Here is a 12458-nt window from a genome sequence, read left to right on the forward strand (position 1 = left end):
GTAGTAACTATTTATTTTATCTTTTTTATGCAGTGTTAAAGTTTGACGAATCAAACACTGTTTTTGTTTTGTTTTTGGTGGTTTTCAGACAAAATATTAAAGTTCAAATGTTTTTTTTGTTTCGTTCTAGGTCAAAAGCTTTGGAAACGCAAAGCGCATGCGTTGAAAGGATCACGCTGCAATCTTTTTGTTTTTTAGGAAGAAGTAGTCTTGTTTAATGGATTTTTATACCAATCGTAAATCTATGAGTGTGGGTGTCAATTGATTTGAATGATGCACCCCTGCTGGGATGTAATCGAGTTATCCGCGAAAGGTGTGTTTGGAACCGTGATTTGTGATCCTTTGCACTCCTCTTTTGTTTCAAAATTGAATTAATGTTTTAAAATTATATCGACTTCCACTGTGATCTTTAGAGCAGGCAGTTTGCGTTGGTGACCCCTGATCTAAACGCTTCAACATTTGTTTTATTAGATTAATTTTGATTGTTAGTGCTTTTTTTAACTTTTGTTTTAACCTTACAATATAATTTATTCCTATAAACAATTATAAAGCAGTGCAAAGGTTAGAAATGTATGAAGCATCTAAAATTTCAAATTCACAGAGAAAGATCAAAATATTTTTTCCTTAATTACCAACAATGGGGAAAAAACACAACTTTGAAATCCTTATAAGATGGAATTGAAACCAGAAAGGCAGATTTTAATATTCCGAAAATGGTCTGAAATTTTCATAAATACTGGACAATTACCATAGAAGCCCGTTGAGACAACTGTGCCCTGACTGTTGGCTGTATAAATAAAAGTGAATTGATTTTTTTTAATACAGCCAAATTTGGTTTAGAAAATTGTAAACATAAAAAAAAATCTGAAAAAGAGGATGATCAGGAAATAGTTTGAAATACTTTATGGAAGTCCAATGTTCAGTTCTCTAAAGAATAAACTAAGTTAGCATTTACAACAAGAAATTGCAAGTTATTTATCTTCAACTGTAAAAACCATACTATTAAAATAGTATTAAAAAACTAAGAATAAATGTCCAAACTTTTAAGAATTTAATTGAAAAATGATCAAATGTTACATCGTTGAAAAGTTCTTGAAATTCACGAAAAGTGCTAAAATCAAAATTAACCCACCCTAAAACTATTTTTTTCTGATGTTTCACCTCACTTTTTGAGAATCCACATTCTAATAATGATAATAGTACATTTTATCTATCAGGCGCCTTTCTAGGAACCCTAAGTCGCCGTTCATGAAGTTAAAATAAAAATAAAAGCAATAAAATACAGTAAAATCTAAAATTTAAACAGGCCAGGAATAACAAGCTTTGGGGGGAAATATGCAAGTTGGAAAAGGTCAGGTTTTTAGTTTCTTGGTGAATTGTGAGAGAGAGCCAATGTTTCTGGGATCAGTAGGTATTGAGTTTCTGAGCCGGGGGACAGAGCAGCTGAAAGCTCTGCTCCCCATAGTGACGGGGTGAGCGGTGGGGACGTCCAGATGAAGGGAGGAGGAGGATCTGAGGGTTTCTGACTATTTAATTGGAATAAATTCCACCTAAAGACACTTCGGCAATAAATTAAACCAATAAATTATAGACCAGACTTGCGTTATCATGGATAAAGATACACATCTACACAATGTTGTTTTAGCTCACTTTAAAATGACGGCTAGAAGCTGCAGCAGCTTCAGCCTCAACCTGGAGGTGGGGTTAATCGTCCTCCTCTCTGCTTTCCTCTTCCTCTTCATCACAGTCCTTTCCAGTAAAGCCTGCGTAGCACTGACACATGAAGTGTCTGTGAAAATATTTGCTGCTGTCAGAGCCAGAGGAGCCGTCAGCGGCCGGAGACAGGCTGTGGCCGCAGGCGGCGTGCTTTCTGATGCAGCGTCCGTTGCTGTGGCAACGCTGGATGCTGCAGCTCTGGGTGTCAGACCTCAGAGACCGAACAAAGGGACCCAACACGTTGTGGACGTAGTCTTTAAGGATGAGGCACTGTTGCTGGAAGGTCAGAGAGGAGAGGAGAGGATTTAATGCCTACTGTACAGGGTGTAAAAACTACGCAATGGATTTGACCACAAACCTCGGATTTGGCAAATTTCAAGTCACCCCACAAAACAACTCCAGCCGCTCCGAGTGCTGCACTCTCCCCGAGCGTGTGCTCCAGGTCTGTCTGCACAAACAATCTCAGGATTGAACCAAGTTTCAAAATGTTTTTCATCTGAAAAGCACTCATGTGTGGCAGTCGTTACCTTATTGAGAAAGTTGAGTGAGTGTGTGAACGCCAGCCTGGCGTAGGGTAGAACGGGTGTGGCATGTCCGGTACCGTTGCTATGACGCCAAAGTGATGCTACCCTCAAAGCTTCCAGCAGTCTGTGTCTAAGAGGAGAGAGCTAAGCAAATTAGAGCCCACTCCCATCATCTTTTGATCTATTGTAAAATCATTTCCAGTGGTCTCTTAATAATTTATTTAACCAAAATTAAATAAAACGTGTCATTTTGTAGGATATAGTTTCTGCAGAGCAGCAGTTGTTCATTAGCCTCGAAGCTGTTATGTTGACGTAGAGCAATCCCTTTCCCACTTCTGTTGCTGAGAATATTCTTTGTTTACACTCTTTCCTGCTAGCTTACATCCCCAACCCAACAAATGGTGAGCAATATTGGAGATATGCAGTTTTGTGCCAGACGTACGTGGATCTAGTCGTCTACAAATGGACGCATCAGAATGAAGCTCGGAGCAGGGAGCCTGCGGCCTGCTCAGCATATTTTCAAATACAATCTTTTTCAAACAGCATTTTGCTCCTGATTCACAACGATTTGAATAAAGAAACACTCAGAAATGCTATTTCAGTCTTCATAAATCTCCTCCATCATCAGAAAAAATGCCACAAGAACAGACTAAACACCCCAAAAACCAAGCTTTCATCAGCTTGGGTCTTTGACATCTGGACCAGCAGTTATTTGAAGCTTCTGTCTACTGAGCAGCTGAAGCTCTGAAGCATCTGCTCCCACCTGACCATCAGCGCTGCATCTGCAGAGCCCGCCAGCCTCTGCGGCAGGTAGATGCTCGGGAACAGAGCCGTGGACTGAGTCCAGAGCCAGGACAGCTGGTCATTGTGCCGCCTGGTCCCACTGTGGCACCGTCCCGTGTAGGATTCATCTGATCATCACGGAAACAGAAATCTTTTCTTCATCCGTGTGGATAAAAGTTATGGAAAGTGACTGTGTTTGCTGCCAGCTGCTTTACCTGCATTTCTTTTGTGTTTATTAAAGCAATAGGGAAATCCATAAAACCCCCACAATCCTCCGGGGCGGTGTCTGAGTGCCTCTCGCAGAGTCTCTTCCATGAACATCCGAGCGCTTTTTTCAAACGCCTGTTTGGCCAACAGCGTCACCTCCGTCTCCGACAGTTCAGGCCTCTCTTGCCTCACCAGCAGCTTGGACAGCATTCGGTATTTCATCTTGGTGTCAAAGTTGTTCTCCCACAGTGGCTGCCATTCCTCCCAGTCGATGACCGCCACGCCAGAGAAGCTGGGGCGCAGCAGGCGGGACAGCTGCGACCCTGTGAGGGAAAGGTGAGCAGAGAGGTCACCGAGCTGAGGGATTCCTCCGTTCACCTCACGGCCGTCGTGTGACAGGTATGGATATTTCCCCAGGCGGTCACGGTAGAAGATGGTCATTTTCTGTTTGGATCAGAGGAACATCACAGATGTTTTGGTCTTTAACATTCTGGAGGAAAATACTACTGAAATATTGACAGAGCTGAATCTGTCACCCACCTCTCCCTGGAAGTGCTGCTTGGGGTTCTCCACAATGCCAAAGTCTTCCAGGTCCAGCTGGACATCGTAGCGTTTCTGACACTTCGCGGTGGGCATGTTCCACACCACAACGAAAGCCCGCCCCCGCAGCACCGGACCTGCTGCAGGAGGAGGCAGCGAGGCGCAGAGGGATGAAGAGATGAGGAAGACGAGGAGGAGAGAAAGCACCATGGCAGGTCGACGGCTGAAGTGTCCTTCCTGTCAAAAGACACAAAACATCCCGTTTGACGGGCAGCAGACCTTTCTGAGGCTCAGTGTGTGAAAGTTTTAAATCATAACAAACTTCCAGTTCATGACAACCTTAAAAGATGCAAATTCTTTCCTCAATATCCTAAATAAAAACATACTCAGACACAAATGCAGCACAGACCAAAGGTTTGGACACACCTTCTTATTCAAAGAGTTTTCTTTATTTTCATGACTATATATATCTTTATATATGACAATATATAAATTGTAGAGTCACAATATACATATACATATAAAAATACATATATGTCAAGAAATGATTTCAAGGACGATTTTAAAAAAACAAATTTCTAAAATATCCCAATTAAGGGAATTTGATTTTAACAAAAACCTCAGTAACGTAAAATGACCACTAGGTGTCGCACTGAATGACCTCTCCAATCAGCTGAGCCGTTTATGAAGAGCAAATAAGTAGTTAACAGACTTTAATCTGCTGTTTTGATTTTATAGTTTACTGTAAGACATGGATTTGTGAGGATTAGTAAATCATAGTTTCCCTTCTTTAGTATAGCAGGAATAATCTTTTTTTCCTAATGTGATTTTGTGTCTCTTCAGACTAAATAATTCAGAATCAGCCAAACATAACTGATGTAAGAAATGCAGAATATTTCTGCAGATACCAAAGATCTATTCCTGCAGATTTTGAAATATTTCTTCTTTTTAGGTTTTAGGAGCTTCTTAACCAGCATTCGTCTCATCAGCTTTTTTTTTAAATAATTGGTTGTTTCTGTCATCCATTAAGTTCCATGTTTATTCTGTGCTCATCTCCTCACACGGCTGAACTATATACCTCGTAAAGAAAAAAAACAAAAGGCTGAACTGTTTGCACGTGAAGAGTTCTAGGAGATCTTCAGTTTAATCTCAGGTTAATCAGGAAGTTTACAGATGATCAAAAAATAACTATCTTAAACTTCAAAAAGTGTTTAGAAATACAGATTTCTTACAGTTTTCTGAGAAAAATGTCTGAAACTGTCACTACAAACATGATTGGAGATAAATCATTTAAATTTTATACTTGAAAATCATGAGAGAGTGATAACAATTTACATTTCCTTTACTATTGCACGTGGAACATTTATAAAAATTGTACTCCTGAGTAGTTTTACTTAATAACACGTTGCTTTGACTATATTTATGGTGACACAGCTGTTCTCACCTTTCTGTTGTTGGTAATATTTTTATCATTTATTTGGAGAACAAGGATTTCTGCCAATAAAATTCTTAGTTTTGTGTTCCTGTTTTACTCCTAAATAACATTATAACATATTGCAATAATGTTTTAAAACCTCAGATAAGCGACACACTAGCAGTTTACTTGAAAAGCTAAAAATCAATTTAAAACAAGCCCTAAATTTGATTAATAAACCAGAAACATGGTGTTATCTACATTATCTGTTAGCATTCTAACATTCTTTTTTTCTTCGACATGCAAGTCAAACCTTTTTTTTTTGCCGAAAATATGAACAAAATGTTTGTTTTTATTGATTAAAGTTTATAGTTGGATCATTGATTGTGTTGATCGTTGAAGGGAACAGCAAAAAAAACAAAAAATTATATTTAAGAACTGAAAATATGTTTTGGCTTTGAGGAATTTTCTCCTTCTTTACATTTTTACTGTAATAATAAACTGAATGATTTTGCTGCAATTTGAGTTCAATGGTTTTTGAGTACAACTAGTCTTCCTTGAGAACAGTTTTTGGAGAGCTTTTCAGTTCTTGGTGTTCAAGAAGGTCCCCATCTAGCAGGCAGACCGGCTCAGTAGCTGAGTGGTAGAGTGTCTGTAAACCTGGGAAAGCTGTGGGTTCAAATCCTCAGTTGGGTTAAACCACAGACTTCAAGGTCTCACTCTCATCATCTGTTGAATAACAAAAACCTGGCTCGTTTTCTAGGGCTTCTGCAGAGCAGCGAGAATGAGTTAGAAATCTGCCTCAGAGTTGTGGGAGTAAGCCTGCCCTCATTTCCCATCATCCCTTTGTCTGCAGCCTCTTCCGTTAGCGGACAGCCCCTCACACCCCCAACCCCACATTACCGGTGCAACAAAAATAATGAGCAATGTTGCAGCTATCGGTCCGGATGCCAACTTAAACAAGGAAATCTAAGATCTATCTGTCTGCAAGTGGATGCATCAAAATGGGGCGGAGCTTGTAGCCTTCTACGTCACTGCTTTAGGTTCTCTTCAATTGCATCTTTTTTTGTTGTTGTCTGCCTCTGATTCACAAGAAGTACTCAGAAAATGCAAAACTGAGCTTAATTCTCTTAATGTATGTCCTCGGTCATCAGAGAAATGGCACAAAAACGGGTCAAAAACACAATTGGAGGGTCTTCAACAATGGTGTCTGATGCTTCCCTGTGTGACTCTCAGAGGTTAAACCACCAAATGGATTCTGTGCCAGTGGATGTGTCAAAGGAGGAGAGCATTTCTGCAACTGACAGGACTTTAATGTGGAAAGCAGGGAGTAAAGAAATGCTGCATCATCAACAGAACATGTGACGGAAAACATGACAGAAGCATTAATATGTCAACGTTAACCCTGACGATTGTGTTTTCGTGGCAGTTCCAGAGAAGATGATGTGGCCAAAGTGAAACTTGGTCCAGACGGAGGTAAAAGCTCTTCTCAAAGTTCTGTTGCAGAAAGAGGAAGTGCACTTTTCAGAAATGGGTGGAGAAGGCTTCTGCAAATATGAACAAAAAAACAAAAAAAAAGAGAGAAGCTCCTCGTGTTGAAATGTGATAACAATCGAGAACACGGGACCGTAGGTCAGTGTACGCACAAATGCTTCCTGCATGCTGAGTGTAGAGGATTCTGGGTAGGATTCCTACTTTTTCTGGTCTCCTTCTCAATTCGAGCAAATTTAAATGTCTTTATATTTCCTCAGAAGTCCTTCTGAACAGTGCTTCACCTGCGTGTGCAGTCCATGATTGTCTGCTCGTCCTCCAGTTGTGCACACATCATCTTTTCTTAAGAATTAAAGATTTCTTTCAGTTCCTCGTGCCACTTTCTGCAGCGTGTGTCCATCTCTGTGGCTGATGCTTAATTCTTCTGCAGGCATGAAGTGTGCCTTTTGTCCAGGTTGGCCTCTGTTTTCTGGGGATCAGGGTGGTGGACGCGGATGCTGCGCCTGTTTTTCCCTCGTTTGGAATCGGAGGCTGAATCTGTGGAAATGATCAAATGTCCTTGTGCATCCAAAAGATGGGAGTCCCTCTGGCGTCTCTGTAGGGGGTTTCAGTCAAAGTCTGAACTACAAGCTGCTCTCCACATTTTGGAGGAGGTGGAGGAGGAGGAGGATGAGGGTTAGAGGGAGGAGGAGGAGGAATAGAAGGGGGGGGAGGATGGGTTGCAAGGGGGGAGCCTCCTGAGCTCTCTTGTGACGCTTCAGCTTTGGCGTTTGTTGCTTTCTGGTCATCTGGGACTCTGGAGAGCCTCATGAGCATCGCCATGGGAACCAGCGCCATCACAGGGCCCGTGTTCTGCACCGGCGCGGACAGCACGTAGCCGAGGTGCGCGTAAAAGTGCTGCTTGTCGTGGGTGGTCAGACACAGGCGCTTGAAGCCTCTGCGCCTGGCGTAGCGCTCCGTCTCCTCCATCAGAACCCGGCCGTAGCCCTTCCCACGCTCCTCCTTAGAGACGACCACAGACTCCACAAACAAGCTGCCGCCGTGACCCACGACCCGGGACAGCCGGGCGTGGCCCAGCAGCCTCTCAGTGCCTTTGTGGCCCAGCAGGAGGACCAGGCAGACGGGGAACTCTGAGCAGGACTTCTGAAGGGAGTGGACCCGGGCGGCCTGGCTCCTCTGCCACTCTGAGTTCACCAGGTCAGCGCAGGGAACCAGCAGGTCCGGTCGCTGATGAACCGGAACCAGTCGGACCCCTGGTGGTTGCTCAGAATCTGTGCACGGCTCCTCTCCGTCCACGTGATCTCCACAGTCCGGGACAAAGGGCAGATTGGTCGGGTGTTTGGGATTTGGGGGGCCGGTGGGCTCGGACCTGCGGTGATCAGGGTTTCAGTCAGAATTCTTCTTGGTTCTGCAGCTCAGCGTGAAAACGTCAGAAAAACAGTTTGGGCTATTTTTCTCAGTTCTTTGTTACAAAACAAGAGAGCAAAACACTTGAACCAGTCAACCAACCTGATAGATGACAGAAGAGCTCAATGAAATGCTGGACTAGTTATGGAACGCAGAACTTTAATACCATAACCATCACCCAAAGTCCTGCAGTAATTATAGAAAGAGGCAAAGCCCAGAAGGAGCCAGTCAGCACTAAAAACCATCATTTTCCGAGGATTCTTCCCATAATTCCATGTTCCCTGCTGAGGCCTCGTCTCATCTTCAGCTGAACGCAAACGCTTGGAACAGGTGCGCAGAAACGTAAAGGTAAAAAAGCTGTCTGAGCAAAAGACAATAAAATATTTCAAAACCTTTCAAAATAAATGAAAGCCAAAGTGAAAGCAGGAAATTCCAGCGGACTTCAAACGTGCAAAAAAAAAAAAAAAAAGTATAGATAAACCAGAAAATAATTAGAAATAATTGGGGTTTTTAATCTAAAAGCATAAATAAAATCCTTTATAAGTAAAACGCATGTTTAAATGTGCTTTATGACTCAAAAATGATGGCTAAACTTTGTTTTACTCACAACAATTTAACATTTCCAGTTATTAAGTTTGAATTTATTTTAAAAATAACTTAAACCTAAGAATGTAAAAAGGTTTACATTAGTAGACGGTGTGCAAACAGAGCGTTGCTGCGATGAGTCAATGTTTTAAGTGCTTTAAAATAGGGAAGTGTGTTCGTCTTAAACCCTTTCACCAGCAATTAATGAAAATGTTGACTTTCTTTTTTACAATAGACACACATTTTGTCTAAAAACATGAATACAAACCAGCAGTTTCTGGGACTAGAATGTCAAATTTTAGCAGCAAGAATCTCAAAATGTTCATCTTGTGTTTGTGAATGAACATTTAGAGCTTTTTGTCTCTCTGTAAGTAACATTTCATTGCACAAGAAAAGCAAACAGCAGCAGTGAAAACATCACCATAGCCTGTTGATGTAAATGCAGCAAACAACAGACACAAAAATAAAAGCAGACTCACCACCTGGAGCGAAAGCCTGAAACCAGAGAGGCCACTGACTTCAGAATGAGCTTCTAAAGTGATGAGTAACGCTATTTCACATTCTGCTCTGCAACGGGAAACTGACTGATGAGGGATGTACACACAGCAGGTTGTTTTCATAATGTCACACCTCGCCTGTCAGGATCATTGTCATCAAAATGTTAAAAATAATTACAAAATAAAAAGGTTTTTTTTTAAATAAGGTGGACATTTTGGAAACTATTATTTTATGCTGTTTCCAGTTCACTTTATCACGGCAATAGAAACCCTCTGAAAGTGGATGTGGACCCGACAGGACAAACAGAGTTCCTGGTTTCACTTCACTGGATCATAGTCATGAAGAAGCATTTAAGAACAATTCTCAAACGTTTTCTTCGTTCATGTGTCTTGTTTCATTATGTCAGTCCTCAGTCACCACGATAAAAGCATTCGATTAATTAATTAACGGTAAATAAAAGGTCCTTTAATTCAGATTTTTATATATTTGTTAAATTTTAAGTAATCACAACACCAAAGTTCTATTAGTTTTTCTTTGACAGGAATGGGAAGCCTCGCTGTGAAGCAAGGCATCAAAAAATTGAGTAAATCTCTTGTTGTTCCTCTCCACGGAAATCTTTAGTAAAAGGCGAAAGATTTATACGATCTGAAGAGAAACAAGAGTGCTGACAAACAGACGTCCGTGCTACCGACCCTATTCTCCGCGATACACATCAGACTAACGGTTCAAAGAAAAAAAACCCATTAATAATGCAGAATTGACTAAAAGTATCACGATAGGTAAATATTTGTATGTTTTTTTTTTTTTTTACTGGAAAGAAAACCAGAGATATAGCAAACTAAATATTATTCAACAAAAAAGGTTTTGCACTGTGGAACCAAATGCATTGTGGGAACATGGCGGCGTTGACCACGCCTCCTAAATTTTGAACAGTAGTAACTACTTATTTTGTAATTTTCTTAATAAAATCTTAAATTTTTATGAATCAAAAACCCCTTCTTGGTGGTTTTAAGACAAACTATAAAAGTTCAAATGATTAGTTTTTGTTGCATTCTCAGACAAAAGCTTTTGGAACGCAAAGCGCATGCGCAAAAAGGACCGGGCTTCAAAATTGAGGCAGATGAACATTTTGGGAACTATTATTTTATACTAATTCTCTTTCCAGTTCACTTTATCACGGCAATAGAAACCCTCTGAAAGTGGACGTGGACCCGCCAGGACAAACAGAGTTCCTGGCTTCACTTCACTGGATCATAATCATGAAGAAGAATTTAAGAACAATTGTACTCCGGGGTTTCGGGGCGCATTTGTTTCATTTTACTATGAGAGATACCAGTCAGCTGCAATTACATGATTAGAACATCTAAACTGTTTTCGCAATACTATTCCTATGGACAGATGTCATAACTACATATATTAAGGCCTATATATACTACGATGTTGAGTAGTACATGAAGCTTGCAGCTGGAATTCCTGACATTCAACAGTTTTAGTCTTCTTTTAGATTTTGACACATGTAGGTAACCTCGCCGTGAGGCAAGACATCAATAAATTGTGTAACACTCTTGAAATTCCTCTCCACGGAAATTTAGTTAAAGGCGAAAGATTTACACGATCTGAAGAGAAACAAGGGTACTTCCGGGTAGACGTCCGTGCTACCAAACCTATTCTCCGCGATACACATCAGACTAACGGTTCAACGAAAAAAACAAAACATTAATATTACAGAATTGACTAAAAGCATCATGATTGGAAAATACATGCATGTTTTAAAAAATCAGATATAGCAAACTAAATATTATCAAACAAAAAAGGTTTTGCGTTGTAGAACCAAATGCATTGTGGGAACATGGCGGCGTTAACAACGCCTCCTGTATTTTGGACAGCAGTAACTACCTGTTTTATCTTTTTTTAATGCAGTGTTAAAGTTTTATGAATCAAACACTTTTTCTATTGGTGGTTTTACGACAAACTATAAAAGTTTAAATTATTTTTTTTTTTTTTTCGTTCTCAGGCAAAAGCTTTGGAAACGCAAAGCGCATGCGCAAAAGGATGTGGCTTCAAAAATAAGGAAGACGTATTCTTTCTGAATGAATTTTTGTTGGTACTCCGTATTAGTGAGTAGGTTATCACTTAAAACAAAGTTAAAAAAAAGAACTATAATACACTAGGCAACAGTTGTAGCACACAAAAATACTTTTCTGAAAGTAATAATTTTCCTGATTTCCGATTAAATGGTACTATTGTAAAATCCATTATAAAAAACAAACTTATTTTTCATCCAAACTATATAAACTATTTTATTAAGGAAAAGTCCAATAGCTGATGAAACAGTTTTCTCACCACTAGATTATACTAATGGGTATTGTGTTCCTTTGTAAACGCTTCTCTCTCAGTTTTCTGCTTCCATTTAAGGTAGAGCGACAGCTACTTTTAGCAGTACCTTTCATTAAATAGTATTTGTTGTGCACCAACAAGAACGAATCAAACTTCATGTGTCAGCACTGCTTACCACACTCCACATTTACCTACATTTTAGGTCCAATTTCACGTCAATTCTTTTCCTTCAGCCAAAGTGTAAAGGTTTGCCCGACAACTGATCCGCAGTCAGTTAAACAAGCGCCTTGGGTTTTTGTTAGGCGCTTTATCTGTTTCTGAGTCAGCTAGCTATTGGTGCTAGCTGTCAAACGCTTCAAGTAGAACGCCTCTTTAAAAGAGGCCAAAAACATAGTCGCCCCCTCGCGGACTGGCGGGGAAATGCAAGAATCGACTTCCACTTGAAAGCTTGAAACAACCCATTTTGTGTTTAGTTGAATTAGCTTTTTAGAATTTTACTTTAAACTTAATACTTTTTATTTACTTTGGGAGCTTTTTTACATTCTAAAAGCTTTCGTATACAAAAAAATTCCACAACCTTCTTTAAATGAGTCTCAATACAAAAGAATGCACTCATGACAAAAAATGTAAATACACTCAAACTGCTGAAACTAAAATAATCAAATTACATCCCAATTCATTGTTTAATATATCAAAATTAAAGTTGTCCTTTTTTGTGCATCACAGCTACACCCACAAACTGTTACTTTAGGTAAAAACAACAGAAGACAAGAGGCATCTTATACACAAGTTTTAAAATTAATCATTACTTCAAACCATTAATGAATAAAATCACAGCCTAGTCAGAGAGAAACTTCTGGCAAAGACAATGAAAGGATACACACAAAATAGGAGTATTTCTTAGTTACAACGAAATGTTAAAACAAAAATGAAAGATATTTGGTTTAAAGATAGAA

The 12458-nt window shown here is 40.0% G+C and overlaps 2 protein-coding genes and 2 non-coding genes across 4 annotated transcripts; all 4 read right to left on the reverse strand.

Annotated features, from left to right (window-relative positions):
* Window positions 1–1028: 1028 nt before the first annotated feature.
* hyal3 (hyaluronidase 3) lies at window positions 1029–10057 on the reverse strand. The gene is made up of 7 exons (XM_004070324.5): window positions 9147–10057; window positions 3771–4007; window positions 3239–3674; window positions 3004–3151; window positions 2244–2370; window positions 2075–2164; window positions 1029–1992 (listed from the first exon to the last, which is right to left on the reverse strand). Exons 1-7 carry the CDS (start codon window positions 9285–9287, stop codon window positions 1705–1707), a joined length of 1467 nt encoding a protein of 488 aa, XP_004070372.2. The 5' UTR covers window positions 9288–10057; the 3' UTR covers window positions 1029–1704.
* naa80 (N-alpha-acetyltransferase 80, NatH catalytic subunit) lies at window positions 6476–11871 on the reverse strand. The gene is made up of 2 exons (XM_078949560.1): window positions 11698–11871; window positions 6476–8044 (listed from the first exon to the last, which is right to left on the reverse strand). Coding segments are annotated over exons 1-2 (822 nt in total). The 5' UTR covers window positions 11700–11871; the 3' UTR covers window positions 6476–7224.
* Window positions 9715–9828, reverse strand: LOC111947706 (U5 spliceosomal RNA). Its single transcript, XR_002873598.1, has one exon. It is a non-coding gene; the product is annotated as a U5 spliceosomal RNA (small nuclear RNA).
* LOC111947697 (U5 spliceosomal RNA) lies at window positions 10689–10801 on the reverse strand. Its single transcript, XR_002873589.1, has one exon. It is a non-coding gene; the product is annotated as a U5 spliceosomal RNA (small nuclear RNA).
* Window positions 11872–12458: the final 587 nt, after the last annotated feature.

The sequence above is a fragment of the Oryzias latipes genome, chromosome 7 (genome assembly GCF_053564925.1).
Source record: "Oryzias latipes strain Hd-rR chromosome 7, Olatipes_Hd-rR_3.1".
Lineage (NCBI taxonomy): Eukaryota > Metazoa > Chordata > Actinopteri > Beloniformes > Adrianichthyidae > Oryzias > Oryzias latipes.